The sequence below is a fragment of the Henningerozyma blattae genome, chromosome 1 (genome assembly GCF_000315915.1).
Source record: "Henningerozyma blattae CBS 6284 chromosome 1, complete genome".
In the NCBI taxonomy this organism is placed as follows: domain Eukaryota; kingdom Fungi; phylum Ascomycota; class Saccharomycetes; order Saccharomycetales; family Saccharomycetaceae; genus Henningerozyma; species Henningerozyma blattae.
Genome location: NC_020185.1, coordinates 1,190,716 through 1,207,041, shown reverse-complemented (window position 1 = coordinate 1,207,041; position 16,326 = coordinate 1,190,716). Strand labels below are relative to the sequence as shown.

The window sequence follows — 16,326 nt, the reverse complement described above, 5'->3', positions numbered from 1 at the left end:
AGATTCTGATGCTGGCCAAATTAGTTCTAGAGTAATTTTTTATATTTTTGAAGGTTATAGAAAAAATCTCCTTGTCCATTTTAGGAAATGGAGGCTTGCAAAATAAAAGATATGGCTTGAACAGTTAGACACATATGTACTATTTAGAATTCGAAAAGCCCTTAGAATAATTTGAGTGGAAGAATAGCTACCGAAATATAATTACGAATAGTTCCGGAATAAGACTGCATGTTATGCCTATCAAATTATGCAAATGACTTCATTAAATAGAAAATATAATTGTTTTTAATAATGTGAGAAAAAAGAAGTTGAATTAAGTTACGTATTACTGAATATGTATTACCTTTTTTATCTAAGCTTTGTTTAAACATAATTCAACATTAGTCCCTTACATATTTTGCAGAATTCCTTTAGAATGTTATCCTAACTACTACCATTATTATTTGTATTCTATATACTTAGTTCTTATTTATTTTATGAATTTTGAAATATGAAATAAACTTTCTAATTCCTCAAATATATACGGACTAGAGTGGAAACATTTTAAATATTTTCAAAGACAGAATATGTCTTATAATGCAGAATCTCTAGACATATCACTCAGCCGAATATACTGTATGTCTATTTAGAACAGGTATCTTAATAATTTAAGGATTTATTTTCAAACCTCACTGAGAATTGTCTAAAGCATACTCCTACTTTAGAGTCTAGACATTAAGAGATTAGAAACTTGTTAAAGCTCGTTAAGTTAAAGCATCACTTTTATCACTTTTATCTCGCATATGTTCCCACTTCAACACAAAGTTTCCCACAATTTACAGAAGCATTATATTGCTCAGAATTATTACTGATATCGTAGTGTTTTAAAAGTGAAATTTTCTTTATCAGGAAAGAGCTTTCGGTTAATATTTTGAATAAGAGTATACTCAGAATAGTTTATTAGATTAGACTTAAACCTACAATAGAGATACGGATGGATATCTCACCTATGTTTATCATTTTTATTACCTCACCAGAATAATCTCTAAAGATATATGGAAAGATATGACCTAATGCAGTGTTAAATTAAATTTATACCCATCACTTTTGCTAACTGTTTCAACCCATCTCATACATTAGAGTGTAGAAAACACCAAGTTTAGAAAAATATGACTTACACCGCAACACTTTTTCCATATAAATATTTTGCCCCATGGTTAGGCTTCTCGCATAATATTTGGTCAATTTGAAAGAAGTATTTAATCCTAATAACACTTTCTGTATCGGCTTTCTTTTTGAGCAATACAATTTTCGAGAAGATTACGATTTCGTGTATAATTGTAATTACTCATAAATAATAAATTAACATGAAGGGGTACTTGGTATCAGTACTTTTTTGAGATTCATCTAAAAGCTGAATAGTATTAAATAAATTTAAGGTTTCATAAAAATTTTCTCATTTTCTTCTAATAATTTTCTTTAATTACTAACATAAGAACAAAAATGCCTAAGTTCCACATGCTAAATATCCTTGTTATTCTGAAAAAATTTCTCTCTTAGTGAACTAGCCATCTGTAAGTAAGAATATTTTTCTTTGTTCTTCTCTATGTGATTATTAATATTCAACCATTTACATGTATGAAGTATGGAGAGGTTCATCCTTCTGAGGAATAAAGATACAATTTTTTTTAGAATTCTAGACGAAGGTAGTAGTATCTTTCCACAACTGTTGTAGTATGGCTTGCGGTTCCTAGTGTACACTTACTTGCTATATGCCCTTCTAATTAGTTTAAGAACTCTATTATTGATCATACCGAGGTATACATATCATGTATTTTTCTAAAAAATAATGCTTTTCTTAAAAGATATCCAGAATAATTTATACCAGTAGCATTTCATAAGAATTTTTCCTGCAGTATGATATTTAGGTCCAACTTAGTTCTTCTCTTAAAATATTTATAAATTCTTGTATAAATACAACTATTCTGTGGTGAAGGTTCCGTTACAAATTTAGTAATAACTATTTTTGAAACTGTCTTACAAGTAATTAATCTAGCAGATTGGAAAACATTTTTATCTAGTATTTCCCTATAAGAATTATATTGAATTTTATTCAATATAGCTACTTTCAGGATTTTTAGTAACAATAGCACTTTCTTATTTTAGACATATAGAGCTAATCAACCAAATTTTTTTTATTATTATTATTTCAAGTATTTGTAAAAGCTCTGTTAAAAGAAAGTATTTTATCAACTTATTGTATTGTAAAATAACATTATTACAGTTTTGTCCATAAATTTTATAACTTCATTGTCTATACTTAATGCGGTTAACTTGTATATCTCTAAAAATATTCTTAGTAAGAGTTAGACATAATTACTAGACTATAATTCAACTTTCAATCATTATCTTGAAACAATAAACTTGGCTTCTCACCACAGAACAAAGCCTATTTAAAAAATGAGAAGATATATACGTTAAAAAAAGTTAACGTTAATTCATTAAAATAAATAAAAAATGCGTAGAATATTATATCAAAATAATATATATATAATTATGTAGAATGCGAAGTTTGAATATGTATGCTTTTTGTAATGTTATGCGTCAATTCTGCTTTGATAATATGAGATCCTTTCTGCCCATCTTTTATTCATCAATATCCGTTTATGCTTTAAAATTTGAATATCCTCTTTAGAGCACCAACCACAATCGGTGAATTCCTCTTCTAATTTGGCAAACCTTTCATCTTCTGTGTGTTGTTGTTTCAAAAGGATACTAATATATTCTTTTAATGATATCATTTGTGGTTTAGAATTTTCCTTTCTGTCATTTCCATAACCTTGTTCAATTTTACCACGATTTGATTGAAACACATCGTCTAAGGCTAAATTAGATTGGATTTGAACAGAATTTGAAGACCCACCATTAATACCATCAGTGACTGTAATAACAGGAATTGTTTGTGTTAGTTTATCAATATCAACCGTTATTTCATCATTTTTTAAAGTAGGAATAGAACTTGATGAATTATAAGTTTTGAAGTTTTCATTTTTATTAAGGGCTCCCTTCGAAGAACCATCTATTGTACTATTTCTACTAATAGGTTTGGGATGAATGTAAGTTGGAGTTTCAGAATCTCTCTTATGATTTGGAGATGATGCGACAAACGATTTTTTTTCAGGAGTTTCCATTACATCAGTTTTATGTTGGGACAATGATTTTTGATGGTTATAAATTTTAGAAATATCTACATTAACGCTATTGGCATTAATGTTATTGTTAGTAGTAGGGTTATTTTTGTTAGAAGATGTACTAGAGGTTCTAGAGGCTGGTTTACTTTGATTAGATGAACTTTTATTGGTACTAATTATTCTGGATATGCTTCTTTTAACTTTAGAACCAAAAGATGGGCTTCGACTCACATCACCATTTCTTGAATTTTTATAATCAGGCAATGGTTCAACATCAACATCTATTTGAGTTACATAATGCAACTCATCCATATTACTTTCTTTCTTTTGAAGTTGAATTTGTTTTTGAAGATCACTTAGAACCGTAGCATTTGAAATATTCCTTGCTCTAGGAGTATGTGGCTGTAAATTAAATTTTTGTGTATTTGAATCAAATGAAGAACCATTTAAATGAGGGGTCGTTGGTGGTGATTTTGTATAATTTGGAAAAGGTATCTTATTGTCCATAATTACATTATTAGTTAAATTGCTATTAGATTGAGAATTGTTACTGTTATTGGTAATATTATTTATATTTCCATTAGATTGAGAAATATCATTTTTCCCATCTTTAACATCTTTTCCATCTTTATTTTTATTCTTTCTCTTTAAAGAAGTTCTTCTTCTTAATACACTTGAAGCTCTTCTTAATAAAGGAATTCTTTTAATACCTTTAGAATCATCAGTATTATTTTTGGAATTATCGAAACTATCATTATTATTTGAACTTACATTATTGTTAGAGGTAAGAGAAGGAAGGGTAGTGTTAGTGTTAGTAGTGCTAGCAGTTGTGTTTATTGATGTATTATTTTCTTTCATGCTATTAATACTTAAACTATTATTTCTTGTGATACTTGATCTGGGGATATTAAGAGTGGGCATATTAATACCAATTCCTTCCATCAATAAATTACTTGATAGGATATCAGTATCATGGTCTATATAATCAGTAGGTTCAGTATTTTTTTGTAAATAAGAAAGACTTTTCGAATCTAAATTTTGGTAAATGTTTGAATTTGGTGAAGATAAAATGGTAGTATTGGTGGTATTACCAGAATTAATGAATGAATTTTCATTAAATGAATTTAAAATTGCTGAATTCTTTTGTTGGAACGAATTTGATTTCGATAATAAAAAATTGGTTGTAGTAGAATTTGAATGATTTAATCTTGTGCTATTTAATTTTGGTGATTTTGAGTTATTAATATCATTATCTGAGTGATGATTTGGACTATTCAAGAGCGAATTGGAAAAAGTTTTTTTTAATAATAATCTAGGAGATTTTATTGGTTGAACAATCGAATCATTTAATAAATTTGGGGATAACAGATGACTTTGTTCATCATTTTTCAAATCATTTGATAATATTTTAAATTCTGGTGACAAATCAAAAGCCATTGCTGCATCAGAAAAATCACTCTTTGGTAAGACCAGACTATCAGTATCATGATTATAATTTAAATTTAAAATATTTTGATTTTCTAATTGTCCTTTAATTTCTAATTCATCATTTGAATTAGAAGTGATGTCTAATATGTTATCATTATTAATATTACCATTATTATTACCATTATTATTACCATTATTGCTATTATTATTATTTATAGTAGTAGTAGTTGTTGTAGTAGTAGCACTAGCTGGGGTATTATTATTTATGATATTATTTGTGCTATTATTAGCATCAGCATTGGATGAAATATTACTATTAATATTTCTTTGATCTGTTTGAATTACATTATCTATGGGGGTTGATTGTAAGATAGAAGATGCAAACCCATGATCAGTTACATTATCTATTGTATTCGGTAATGGTGGCAATAATGATAATTCTTCTTTACTATTACTCTTATAAGTGGAGTTTGGATTGCTTAATAATAAACTTGGAGTATGATCTAAATCATTTGAAGTGGATAACAAGGGAGTCTTTTGATGATTCATGATGATGTTATGGTAAGGGTCTATTGATATATCCTTATTCAGATGTAAATCATGAGGATTATCCAGAGTAAGCAGATTGCTCGTACTAAAATTATTAATTGTAGTATTATTCGTATCATTTGTCAGGTTTGTTGTATTATTAATGATTGATGTTGAAGTGGAATTTGTGGCTGTGGATGTAGAGTTCAACGCAGTGGCATCTAATCGCTGAATGATCGAATTATTTTCATTATGCGGCGAATTCAAATTGATATTTATATTGCCGTTTATGGGATCGATTTGGAAATCCATTGATTTACTATTTGTATTACTCAAAATCAAATTTGTCGTGTTGTTTGTAGAATTATTTGTAGAATTATTACTCGTAGTATTATTATTATCTAAATTATTGGTGCTATTATTTGAATCTGAGAAACCTTGGGTGATGCCCATCATAGAACTGCAAAACGACGAGGAAGATTCTTTTAACAAACTAATAGTACTTTGATCAGTGTAAACTGGGGTAATATGTATATCGTCTTCTTCTTTAATATCTTGTAGGTTTGAACTCATCACATTGGATAATGGAACCAGATGACTAGTCATTTCCAAGATTATCTACTTTGTTTATTGTTTTCAAAATTGAATTTCAACTTGGAATATGTTTGTTTATCTATTTATCTTAGCGATTTATTTGAACTATTGTTTTGCCTCTACTCTTCTTCTTTTTGTTTTATTTATTATTTATTTTTGAATTTATTTATTTATTTATTTTTTTTCTTTTTTTATTTCTAGTTTTTTTTCGATTTGCTTTGTTTATAATTATTTTTATTTTCGTGATTTATCCGAGTTGTCTCGAGTCGAGAAAGTCGAGAAAGTCGAGAATTATTGTTATCTGAGTATAGTTTTTGTTGATCCCGTTCGGGATGTTTTTGCCTACTAAATAGAAGGTTTTATTATATAATAAGTTCTAATTTTTTTATAGCCGGCGATATTAAATGTGACATAGCATATAAGTCATGGAATAATATATAAGTATATATAATTATATATACTTATATATAGGCATATGTGTTGTATTATATATATGTAATACACGCCAAGAGCGGCAAAAACACTTTAACAAACAGAGCCTGTGTTTGTTGTGACGCATCTTGATGTAGTCGTAGTCTTAGTCTTAGTCGTAGTCGTAGTCTTGCTGGCTTATCCCATTGTTGACGATCTCCGTGGAGATGTGATATGATGCCATGTTGTGATGAGCTTTTTGTAATGGTCAATGTTGTCGTTGTGGTCCACGCTGGCAGAAGTGAAATGAGAGGACAAACCATAGGACAGATCAGGAAAAATGACAAATGATGGTACTTGGACATTTGTGAAAGAGGAAGGTAGGCAAATGTCCAGACATGGATATAAACTCACGGGTACTTGAGTTGGACAACACAGCCGCATGGACCACTCTCGACCGGACTGGAGAGTGTCCGAACTACTGTCCGAATTGTGTCCGTCCGAGTTTATGTCCGATCAAACCACGGATGTGTCCGGGAATTCCATGGAGGTGTCCGAAACAACAGTGTCCTAGATCAGTCTGTCCAAGGCCATAGTGTCCGGGATCAGTTTGTCCGAGGCCTTTTCGTCCTAAGCCTGTTTGTCCATGGCCAGAGTGTCCGGTAGAGAATGTCCGGGTGCTCTGTTTCAGATTGGAACATCACCGACGGAGATATTTACAAACGAATACCCAATTCTAGACATTTTCTTCGGAATTATGCCTTGTCTTTCAACTTTTCAAATGCTAAATTTCACATACTTTAAATATTTTAAATCTAAGAAAAATACTAAGAAAATTATATATATATATATATATAAAAATAAAAATAAAAAAAGCCAGTATACTTAACGGTAATAAATGAAATACTTTTTCACAAAGACAATGTCAAAGGATAACGATCAAACCTTAAAACAAAATAAGAGCAAGAGTCTGGTATCTATCAACTATGCTACCTCCTGTGCCATCAACTTGATTCTTCCCTTGATCAACGGTTTCATGTTGGGTTTAGGTGAATTGTTTGCTCATGAATTTGCTTGGAGATTCTTACCTTCTTCTTGGTTCCCTACAGTACGTTCTAACTCTCCAACAACTTTCAAAGTTTATCCTCGTTCTCGAGTTGAACAATTGAGCCCAGGCTTGCCTCAACAAAATAAATTTGAGAAGAGTTCGTTTATATAGATATTTTTTATACAATCAATTACTGCATGCCTCTACAATTCTATATCTTTATATACATAGCGATAACGATATCTATTTAGATATATATATATGAATATATAGTTTTAACTTATAAATATATGTGTACTTTGCTATGGTGTATTTTTCTTCTAACTATGATTAATCATCGATAGTCAAGTTAAAACTAGTAAATTCGAATCATCTCCGAATTTATTACTCCGAAATTGAATTCTGTAGAAGAAAAATTAAATTAAATTAAAATAAGAAAACTGAAAAAATTTCCCTTACAATTTATCATACAAGAAAGATAAATTAACATCACCATTTGTTATTATTACTATTTAACTATAAAAAGTAGAGAATTATCAAGCAGTTTTTGATTACTTTTCCAATTTTTTTTAAAAAAAGTATTTAAACAGATGCCGTCATTATATAAAACAAATCATATATTTTCAAGGATTAGTTATATTCGTCTATGTTATTCTTTGAATCATCGATTGCAAAAATCAATAGTACCGTTATTCCCAAGATATTACTCTTCTAATCAATCTACTCCACCTGCTTCAAAGCCTCCTTCCACTCCTTCTTCTACTCCCCCTTCTACTCCCTCCTCACCCCCTTCTTTATCTCAAAAGATTAAAAATGAAATAAATCATTATGTCCATGGCAGTAAATTATTAGCATATGAAGTTAAAATCTCTACAAAATTATTGTCGAAACAAGTGGCTGGTTATGATTTAACTCGTAGAGAAAGAATCCAATTGAAAAGAACTACTTCGGATATATTAAGATTAGTCCCCTTCTCTGCCTTTGTTATTATACCTTTTGCTGAATTATTATTGCCAATTGCTCTTAAACTTTTCCCCAATCTTTTACCTTCCACTTATGAATCTAAAAAATCAAAAAATTTGAAAAGAGATTCTTTAATCACAACAAGGAAAAAGACTTCTCAATTCTTACATAATACTTTAGAAGAATCAAAAGTATTCATAAAATTCGATTCTATTAAATCAAAAGAAAATAAGTTGAAATTTTACAAATTTTTTAAAAAAATTAATGACCCTTCAATCGAAAAAAATTTAGATTCTTTTACAATGGAGGAAATTTCAGAAATAGCAAGATTCTTTAAAAATGATACAGTGCTGGATAATTTATCACGCCCTCAATTGGTAGCAATGGCTAAATTCATGTCAATAATTCCATTTGGTAATGATAATATGTTACGTTCCCAAATCCGTAGAGAATTGAAAAGAACGATGAATGATGATAAAATCATATCATACGAAGGTGTAAATTCATTATCAAAGGATGAATTAAATCATGCGTGTGTTTCTCGTGGTATTAAAGCTTATGGTGTCCCAGATGATGTACTTTCAGAAAAATTAAGAGCTTGGCTTTTTTTAAGGTTACATGAAAAAATCCCTTCAGTTTTAATGGTTTTAAGTGCAACTTTCACTTTCAACGCAGAACTATTAGAATTAAAGGCTAAAGTCATGAAATCTGATGAATTATTATCAAAGTCATTATTAAACCTATACTATGAGGCAATCTTAAAAGTTTTAAGTTCAATACCTGATCCAGTTTATAACATTACAAAATTAGATGTTTCCGAAACTCCAATTGATACAGTAAATGATACAAATGAAACAATACATAATCCAACAGAAATTGTCGAAAATAACACTGCTAATAAATTATTTGAAGATCAAGCAATTTATGATTTAAAAAGTACAGAAGTAAATGAGCTTGAAGAAATACCAGAATCTAAATTGGATGATAATGAATTTAAATTGAATGTCTTGAAGGAACAGGAAGAAATGATAAAGAAAGAACAAATGGATAAAAGACAAACTGCTTCAAAACAAGATGATCTTATAACTTTGGATGAAGATACAACTCCATCTTCATTGGATGGAAGTGCATCTACATTAGATGAAAAAAAGAAATTGGAATGATGCTTTTTTTTGCCCTTGATATCCCATAATATCTTCCAGTTCTCATTTAGCGGCTTTACTTACAGACCTTTAAAGGGGTAAACTTATTTATAAATATTTATACCAATCTTCATATTCTTATTTATTAAACTTATTCATATAAATATATATATACGTATTAACTAATATTTTATTTATATCAGCACTCTTACTATATAAATCGGTATCTCATCTGTTTAGTAATTTAAAAATTAATCGGTCTTAAAATAGTCCGAAATTGGGTGCAGTGCGCTATTTTCAATTCCTAACTCATCTGATAGGAAAAAAGAGATTAAGTCATATATTGGTAAAGGAAATAAAAAAACAACAACAACAACAACAAACAAGCATAAATATACTTGAAAGTTTCCTAAGCTCATCCTATTTGAAAGAGAATGCCATAGTTAAGTATGAACAAATATATATCAAAGAGACTTTACAATGAGAGAGATTTATCCTAAATTACAATCTAAAGATGATGTTGAATCTTTAAGAGCTATGTCTAGCACAATATTAATTAAAAATTGGGACCTGCCTCCCAGGAATGCATCTAAAAAGAAATCAAAAATGAAATCAAATAACTCATCACCATCAGATCAAAATAATACAGCACTTGATTCTGAAAAAAAAAAACAAAGAAATAGGGATGCTCAAAGAGCTTTTAGAGAAAGAAATGCTAATCGTGTAACTCAACTGGAACAAACGGTGGAGAGTTTACAAAATTTAGTACTTAAATGGCAAACGATGTTTCACAATATAGACTCAGAATTAAAAAATTCCAAATCTATGCTAGAATCTACCTTAAAGGAGAATATTAGATGCAAAGATAAGATTAAAGAATTAGAATTAGCATTAAAGGAATCTCCCGCTACTAAGGACAATTATTCATTAAATGAAATTGATTTTTCTGAAATTTATGCTATAAAGAAAGCTAATAAACCAAAGAAAGGCAGGATTCAGAAAAAAGATATTCCTATAACCCAACTTAATTTAAAATCACTTTTAAGTGAAATAAAACCAATGAAAGCTGTTCCTCTACCTACATCTAAAATTTTGAAACAAGATAATAATACGTCTAATATGGCTGATGAATATATACAGCCAAAAACAATCCAATTTGATTCTGCTACTGTTTCATGTGGATTTTGCACAGATTCGAGTACCTGTGTCTGTAGAGAATTTGAAAAAGATACAATTCAAACAAACGACGTAATAGAACCATGTGTCGGAGAAAAATGTTCCTCGAACCCAGAAACATGCACTAAATGTGATGACATTGAAGCAACATGTATACGGCCCATAGATAAGGAAACTTAGTTAACGTCTATACGCAATTAACATTAATTGAATGTTAAAAACCTGTTAAAAAAATAGTAACCTAGCATAGTATGTAGACTTTATGTATGTATATTCTTAAAAGAACAATGAAATATTTATAAATATAAAAAACGGATCTTTAAAAGATCAATGATAATGGGAAACGGGAATTGAATTTAATTGAATTGAAAAGTATTGAAGTGAAAGCATGAAACATGTAAAAGTAAAAAAAATATCGTAAAAAATTGGAAAATGTAATGAAATATTATTACGTTTCTATAATAGCATATTAATGACATAAGAAATCATTTCAAAAACTAGTGGAACTTGAACTGCATTAGCAGCACCTTTGGAGTTAGAACTGGATGATGAACTTCCTGCAGAACCAGAAGCATCTTTGCCATTTTTACCCTTTGTTGTTAAAGTGGAGCTGACCATACTAGAAGATTTGGATTCCGAAGTAATTGTTGAAGAAGTTGGAGCTTCGGATGAAGAAGATTCAACCGTAGATGAAGAAGCTTCAGATGAAGTAGCAGAAGCTGAGTCACTAGAGGAAGAAGCTTCTGAAGATGGAGCAGAAGATGTGGAAGAAGCTGAAGCACTTGAAGAAGAAGTAGTATCTTCATCATCTTCATCATCTTCATCATCTTCATCATCATAACAACTATTTTCAGTGGAGGCGTTAGTGCCTAATGGTTCACCAGCACCTGAGGAAAAATAAGCAGAAGCTGCACTTGGCATAGCTGGTAAAGTATTGTTAGCTTCCCAAGTACCTTTTTGGTAATCTGGACAGGTAGAGATATCGTTAGAATCAGAATAACCACCATCACCTTGAGGATTAGATACTTTTTTGTATTCATTTTTCAAGTTTGTGAAGTCTTCTAATTTGGTAACAGTACCATCATCATTAATTTGAACTAAACCATACTTGTTAGCTTCTTGGGAATACTCATAAACTAAACCACCAGAGAAAACTGAGGACATTTGTGTAGAATAGATGGCTTCAATTTCAGTAAAAGGTCTTGAAGTTTTAACTTCATTACAACCAAACTCACTTAAAAACATTGGTACTGAGTAACCTTTATATAATTTCATCTTATCAGCGTAACCAGAAACCACAAATGATGAAGGGCCACACCAAGAATAATCATTAATACCAAACATATCAATTCTTGAATCTTCATCATCACCACAATTTAGATAATTAGCAATTAATTGTCTATTAGAAGTAATATCTGCGGCAGAATAACCAACTGGGATTTTTCTATAATTTCTTGCCTTAATATATTTCTTCATGTCTCTAACGACAGCCTTAACATAGGTAGCAGTACCAGTGGTGTTTACACTGTTAACAACTTCATTACCGGCAAAGAACCCTAAGACATTTGAGTAATCAGCAAATGCATCAATGGTAGCAAAAACATTTTGTAAATAATCAGCATTATAAGAACAACGAGGATCAAAACGAGAAATAGAACTATCTGGAGTGTTGACATCCAAGATTAAATAAATACCGGCATCTGCCAACATATTCATACATTCAGTATGATCTTCACTGTTATCCACAGTATAAACTCTAATGGTGTTAATACCTAGGTCTTGGAAGGCGGCAATATCTCTCTTACAAGCATCGGTATCAGCTAAAGGATCAGTTAAATTAGAGGAACCACCAGGTTGATAATCAACACCACGAATGTAAAATCTAGAGTCACCAGTGAAAAAGGCATTACCTTTAATTGTGATAGGTTCTAACGTGGAATTACTAGATTCTGCCTTGACAAATGTTGATAGAGAACCTAATGCAGCCAGTGCTGTTGTGAGTAAACCTCTCATTATGTATAATTGAATTTGTATATATGCAATGTGTTGTGGTTATCTCGATATCGTTTCTATAAAATACTTACAACTAAAATTCTAATACGAAAAGTATTAAAAGATGATGCTTAAATACAAGTGGTTACTGATGGAATTCATGACTATGTTTGGTAATGAAAACCAGGGAGTTGAAAAAAAATATATATATTCTATGCGGGCAAGCAAGCATAAAGTGCCTAACTGATCATAATATCTAAAGCGTAATTTAGCACTATTTTTCACTAATATAGCTCAATTGAGAAAGCTTAGATCATACAAAAATTATAGAAAAATTTTTTTTTCAACACGCAAATGCACAAAGAATTTAATCTGCTAGAAGTCATGGTAGCGTTCTGGATCAAGAACGAGAATTTTGATTCAAAATACTACTTTTAAAGGAACCACTGGTCATGTCCCATAACACATGTATGTTGACATATTTTTTGGAAAAACAAATCGCTGGCAATTGTATTGATTTGAATCCTATTTTGAAATAACCCAGCAAGAAAACACGAAATATTTATCCAAAATAGCCTAAAAGGGACCAAAGAAAAAAAAATACACACCAAATTGGAATTAAGTTTGGGCTAAATAGACTGCTACCGTGTTTTAGTAACAAACCTTACACATCTTTTATTCTGCCATGGCTGCCAACATGGCAAGTGTAGCCGAGTTCAAGAATCGTTCATGGTCAAGGTACTTTACAGTAGCAAGAGACTAGAAAGGAATTGTTATTGCAGGTAATTGCAATGTATTACCTAAACTGAATTAAACTAGAATGCTAGACAGACCGGATATTTTGTGATACTCCTCTTTGTTTCTAATTATATAGAGATACTATACGTCTATAGAGAATGGATTCTGATTATCTGGGGTGACGTATTGTATTCTATTTCTTCCTAAAATACAAACATTAGCATAGCTTTGGGGCTGGCAAAAGTTCACATATCTACCAGCATAGTCATTATTTTGTAGCAAGAATTGACACTTTTAATTATCAATATAATCCATACAATGGTGTCATTCTTGAATTCCTTTGTTAAAACAATCTCATAATTGAAAGAAAGGCATATTAAAGCGTGTTTTATATTTTTGTCTATAATGAAGTTTAAAATTTCTTCGGATCATTTAAAATTTCATTCCGGAAAAACTTTGAATTCGATCTGGCTAGACCGATAAGCACTCCGTGATGAAAGTTTTAACTAAGCTATTTAGAATTCATTTGTGGCAACAAATGTAAAATAGTAGTAGCCTTTAGAAGCTGAAGGTGACGTGTAATTATAGCTTGCGTTTGTTCGCTATTCAAAGCTACTACTAGACTTGTTTCATTGTGAAAACTCTCTAGTTTCTGTCATAAATATCATAAAAAAAATGTCGTTATTAAGGGTCTGTTCAAGGGTACAACTGCCAGTACAACACAACCTACGTTTCCTAGCTGCTGGAAACAGTAGACTATTTTATTCAGTGTTAAGTAATTCCAAGATATATTTCTACGATAATGATTATTCTGTCGATTTCAGAGAGCCTCATGAATCAGGAAGAAAAGCAGATGTAAGTGATTTGAAAAAAATTGGAGTAGAGTACTATCATATGCCCAAATTGGAAGACGTGAATAAGTTTGCCAAAAATAGAGCTTATAAGAATAGGGATACTATTGAATTAAATTTGAAAACTTTTAAGAATGATGAAAAAGCTCTTGTTAGTCAATTAAATATTTTTTTCGATGAGCATCTTCATGAAGATGAAGAAATTAGATATTGTTTAGAAGGTGATGGTTATTTTGATTTCAGAAGCAACAAGAATGATTGGATCCGTTGTAAGGTAGAAAAGGGAGACTTTCTGGTGGTGCCTGCCGGGATATACCACCGTTTCACTTTGACCTCCAGTAATCATATCAAGGCCTTGCGTCTATTCAAAGATCAACCCAAGTGGTTGGCTATAGAAAGAACTAAGGGGGATCTCACTCCAATCCGCAAGCAATATTTAGAGACTTTCAATCTTTAATGGTCTCTCCTTTTTGTTTTGTCTTTTTTTGATTTTTTTTCTTTCTTTCTATATAATTATTCATTTATTCGTTTGTTTATATGTGTATCGGCTTACTGTTCATTATATATTCTTTAACTTTAAAATAACATTCATCATAACAATAGCTTTTAGTATGGCGTTGTATTCTAATATATCAAAACCCTATCTGTCTGTTACAGTAGATGGTAAAAGCATGTGAAAGTTCCTTATAATTATATGGATGGAAGAATGTATATTTTTAAATCTTTCATATTTACTGACATTTTGTGAATCCTTGCGTCGCAAGAAAACTTCGACATCTTTGAAATTAAAACAAATATTATGAAACTAAAATAAACTATAAGGAAATAAAAACAAAAAAAACAAAATAAAAGCAACAATACTTTTCAACAGAGTGAACCTGATACAGTAATTGTTCCAATCCAAATAAGTAGGTGAACACCAGAATTATTCCTATTCGTTAGTCGCTTAGCTACTTATCTTAAACAGAGAAAAAGAAAAAAAGCACAAGATAAATAAGTGTACAATTCAAATCATTTTGTTTTATTTCTCACTGATATAATAACTAATTGATTATCTTACAATTGTTTTTTGAAAAAAGAAAGAAAAAAAGATTCCCCTATCCTTATAAGACAATTGACTATGGAAGATATACATACCACTATACAGAATACCGTACCATCAGCAACTGATACGTTAGCATCATATCTTCCGCGTGTTGATCAATTTTATATTCCAGAATGGTTTACCATGCAATTTGTGGCAAATAACCTAATTAGCTTCACTCCGTTGTTTTCATATGGTACTACTATATATAGTATTGAAAAATCTCAAACGGCATTGGGATTTTCCATCGATATATGTGCAACAATGTTGATAGCAAGTATATTAAGAGTCTCGTATTATCTGATAACACCTTACGAAATTAGTTTACTACGTCAATCCTTGGTTATGATATTTATTCAATTGATACTATTAAGAACTAGTTTGAGGTATCGCCCAGAAGAATATAAATATCGCAATTTAATTACTTTAGAGCCTTTGGCTGAAACTGTTCATGAAATTTGGTTTGAAACTTTTGGTTCATCAAGACCTCCATTTTTCAGTTCAGGTTGGAGATCCACAGTGAAAAATCTTTCATTCAAATCATTCCTTGATTATATTTCAAGAGTTTTTATTGCTATATTTTATAAAATTTTAAAATTCTTTGATCCAAGTTTTAAAAGAATAAAATCCTTTTGGCAATGGGATGAAGATAAAATGTTCTGGAAATTCTTGGCATATTTTGCAACTTTCCAATTGTTAATAACTTTTTTCGTTTCTCATATTATGGATTGGGAAGAATTAGCTCAATGGATTGGTTCAGTCATAGGCTCTTTGGGTTTATTAGTAGAATCATTATTGCCTTTGCCTCAGATTGCCATTCTATATAAGCTAAAGTCAGTCCAAGGGTTTAAATTGATTTTATTAGTAAGTTGGTTATGCGGTGATACATTAAAGATCACATACTTAGTTTTTGGTGCCAAGAATATCTCTATTTTATTTTTATTTTTTGCATTTTTCCAAATGTCTTTAGATTTTTATATTGGTGGCCAATATATCTTTTACAAATATTATTTCGAAGCAGATGAATTAAAAGAAGAATTGGAAACTTTTGAATTAAATGCCTACGTCTCTAGATCGCCATCTACAGCACAAATATTGGATGTGGAAAGAGACAGCACTTGTACGGCGGACATACCAACTCCAAGGCCAAGAACTTCATCTTTATAATAATTAATGAACACTTTTCTCACTCTATTTTTCA

At 30.4% G+C, this 16,326-nt stretch overlaps 7 protein-coding genes across 7 annotated transcripts; 5 read left to right on the top strand and 2 right to left on the bottom strand.

Moving 5' to 3' along the window:
* Window positions 1-2,576: 2,576 nt before the first annotated feature.
* On the bottom strand, window positions 2,577-5,732 carry TBLA0A04890 (uncharacterized protein; the record flags this gene model as incomplete). The annotated part of the gene is made up of 1 exon (XM_004177753.1): window positions 2,577-5,732. One exon carries the CDS (start codon window positions 5,730-5,732, stop codon window positions 2,577-2,579), a length of 3,156 nt encoding a protein of 1,051 aa, XP_004177801.1.
* A 1,297-nt stretch (window positions 5,733-7,029) lies between these two features.
* MIM1 (Mim1p) lies at window positions 7,030-7,350 on the top strand (the record flags this gene model as incomplete). Its single annotated transcript, XM_004177752.1, has 1 exon — window positions 7,030-7,350. One exon carries the CDS (start codon window positions 7,030-7,032, stop codon window positions 7,348-7,350), a length of 321 nt encoding a protein of 106 aa, XP_004177800.1.
* A 419-nt stretch (window positions 7,351-7,769) lies between these two features.
* Window positions 7,770-9,305, top strand: MDM38 (ribosome-binding protein MDM38; the record flags this gene model as incomplete). The annotated part of the gene is made up of 1 exon (XM_004177751.1): window positions 7,770-9,305. One exon carries the CDS (start codon window positions 7,770-7,772, stop codon window positions 9,303-9,305), a length of 1,536 nt encoding a protein of 511 aa, XP_004177799.1.
* A 459-nt stretch (window positions 9,306-9,764) lies between these two features.
* Window positions 9,765-10,640, top strand: YAP7 (Yap7p; the record flags this gene model as incomplete). The annotated part of the gene is made up of 1 exon (XM_004177750.1): window positions 9,765-10,640. One exon carries the CDS (start codon window positions 9,765-9,767, stop codon window positions 10,638-10,640), a length of 876 nt encoding a protein of 291 aa, XP_004177798.1.
* A 276-nt stretch (window positions 10,641-10,916) lies between these two features.
* On the bottom strand, window positions 10,917-12,473 carry GAS5 (1,3-beta-glucanosyltransferase; the record flags this gene model as incomplete). The annotated part of the gene is made up of 1 exon (XM_004177749.1): window positions 10,917-12,473. One exon carries the CDS (start codon window positions 12,471-12,473, stop codon window positions 10,917-10,919), a length of 1,557 nt encoding a protein of 518 aa, XP_004177797.1.
* Window positions 12,474-13,865: 1,392 nt separating this feature from the next.
* Window positions 13,866-14,498, top strand: ADI1 (acireductone dioxygenase (Ni2+-requiring); the record flags this gene model as incomplete). Its single annotated transcript, XM_004177748.1, has 1 exon — window positions 13,866-14,498. The coding sequence occupies one exon, from the start codon at window positions 13,866-13,868 to the stop codon at window positions 14,496-14,498; it is 633 nt and encodes a 210-aa protein (XP_004177796.1).
* Window positions 14,499-15,161: 663 nt separating this feature from the next.
* Window positions 15,162-16,292, top strand: ANY1 (Any1p; the record flags this gene model as incomplete). Its single annotated transcript, XM_004177747.1, has 1 exon — window positions 15,162-16,292. One exon carries the CDS (start codon window positions 15,162-15,164, stop codon window positions 16,290-16,292), a length of 1,131 nt encoding a protein of 376 aa, XP_004177795.1.
* Window positions 16,293-16,326: the final 34 nt, after the last annotated feature.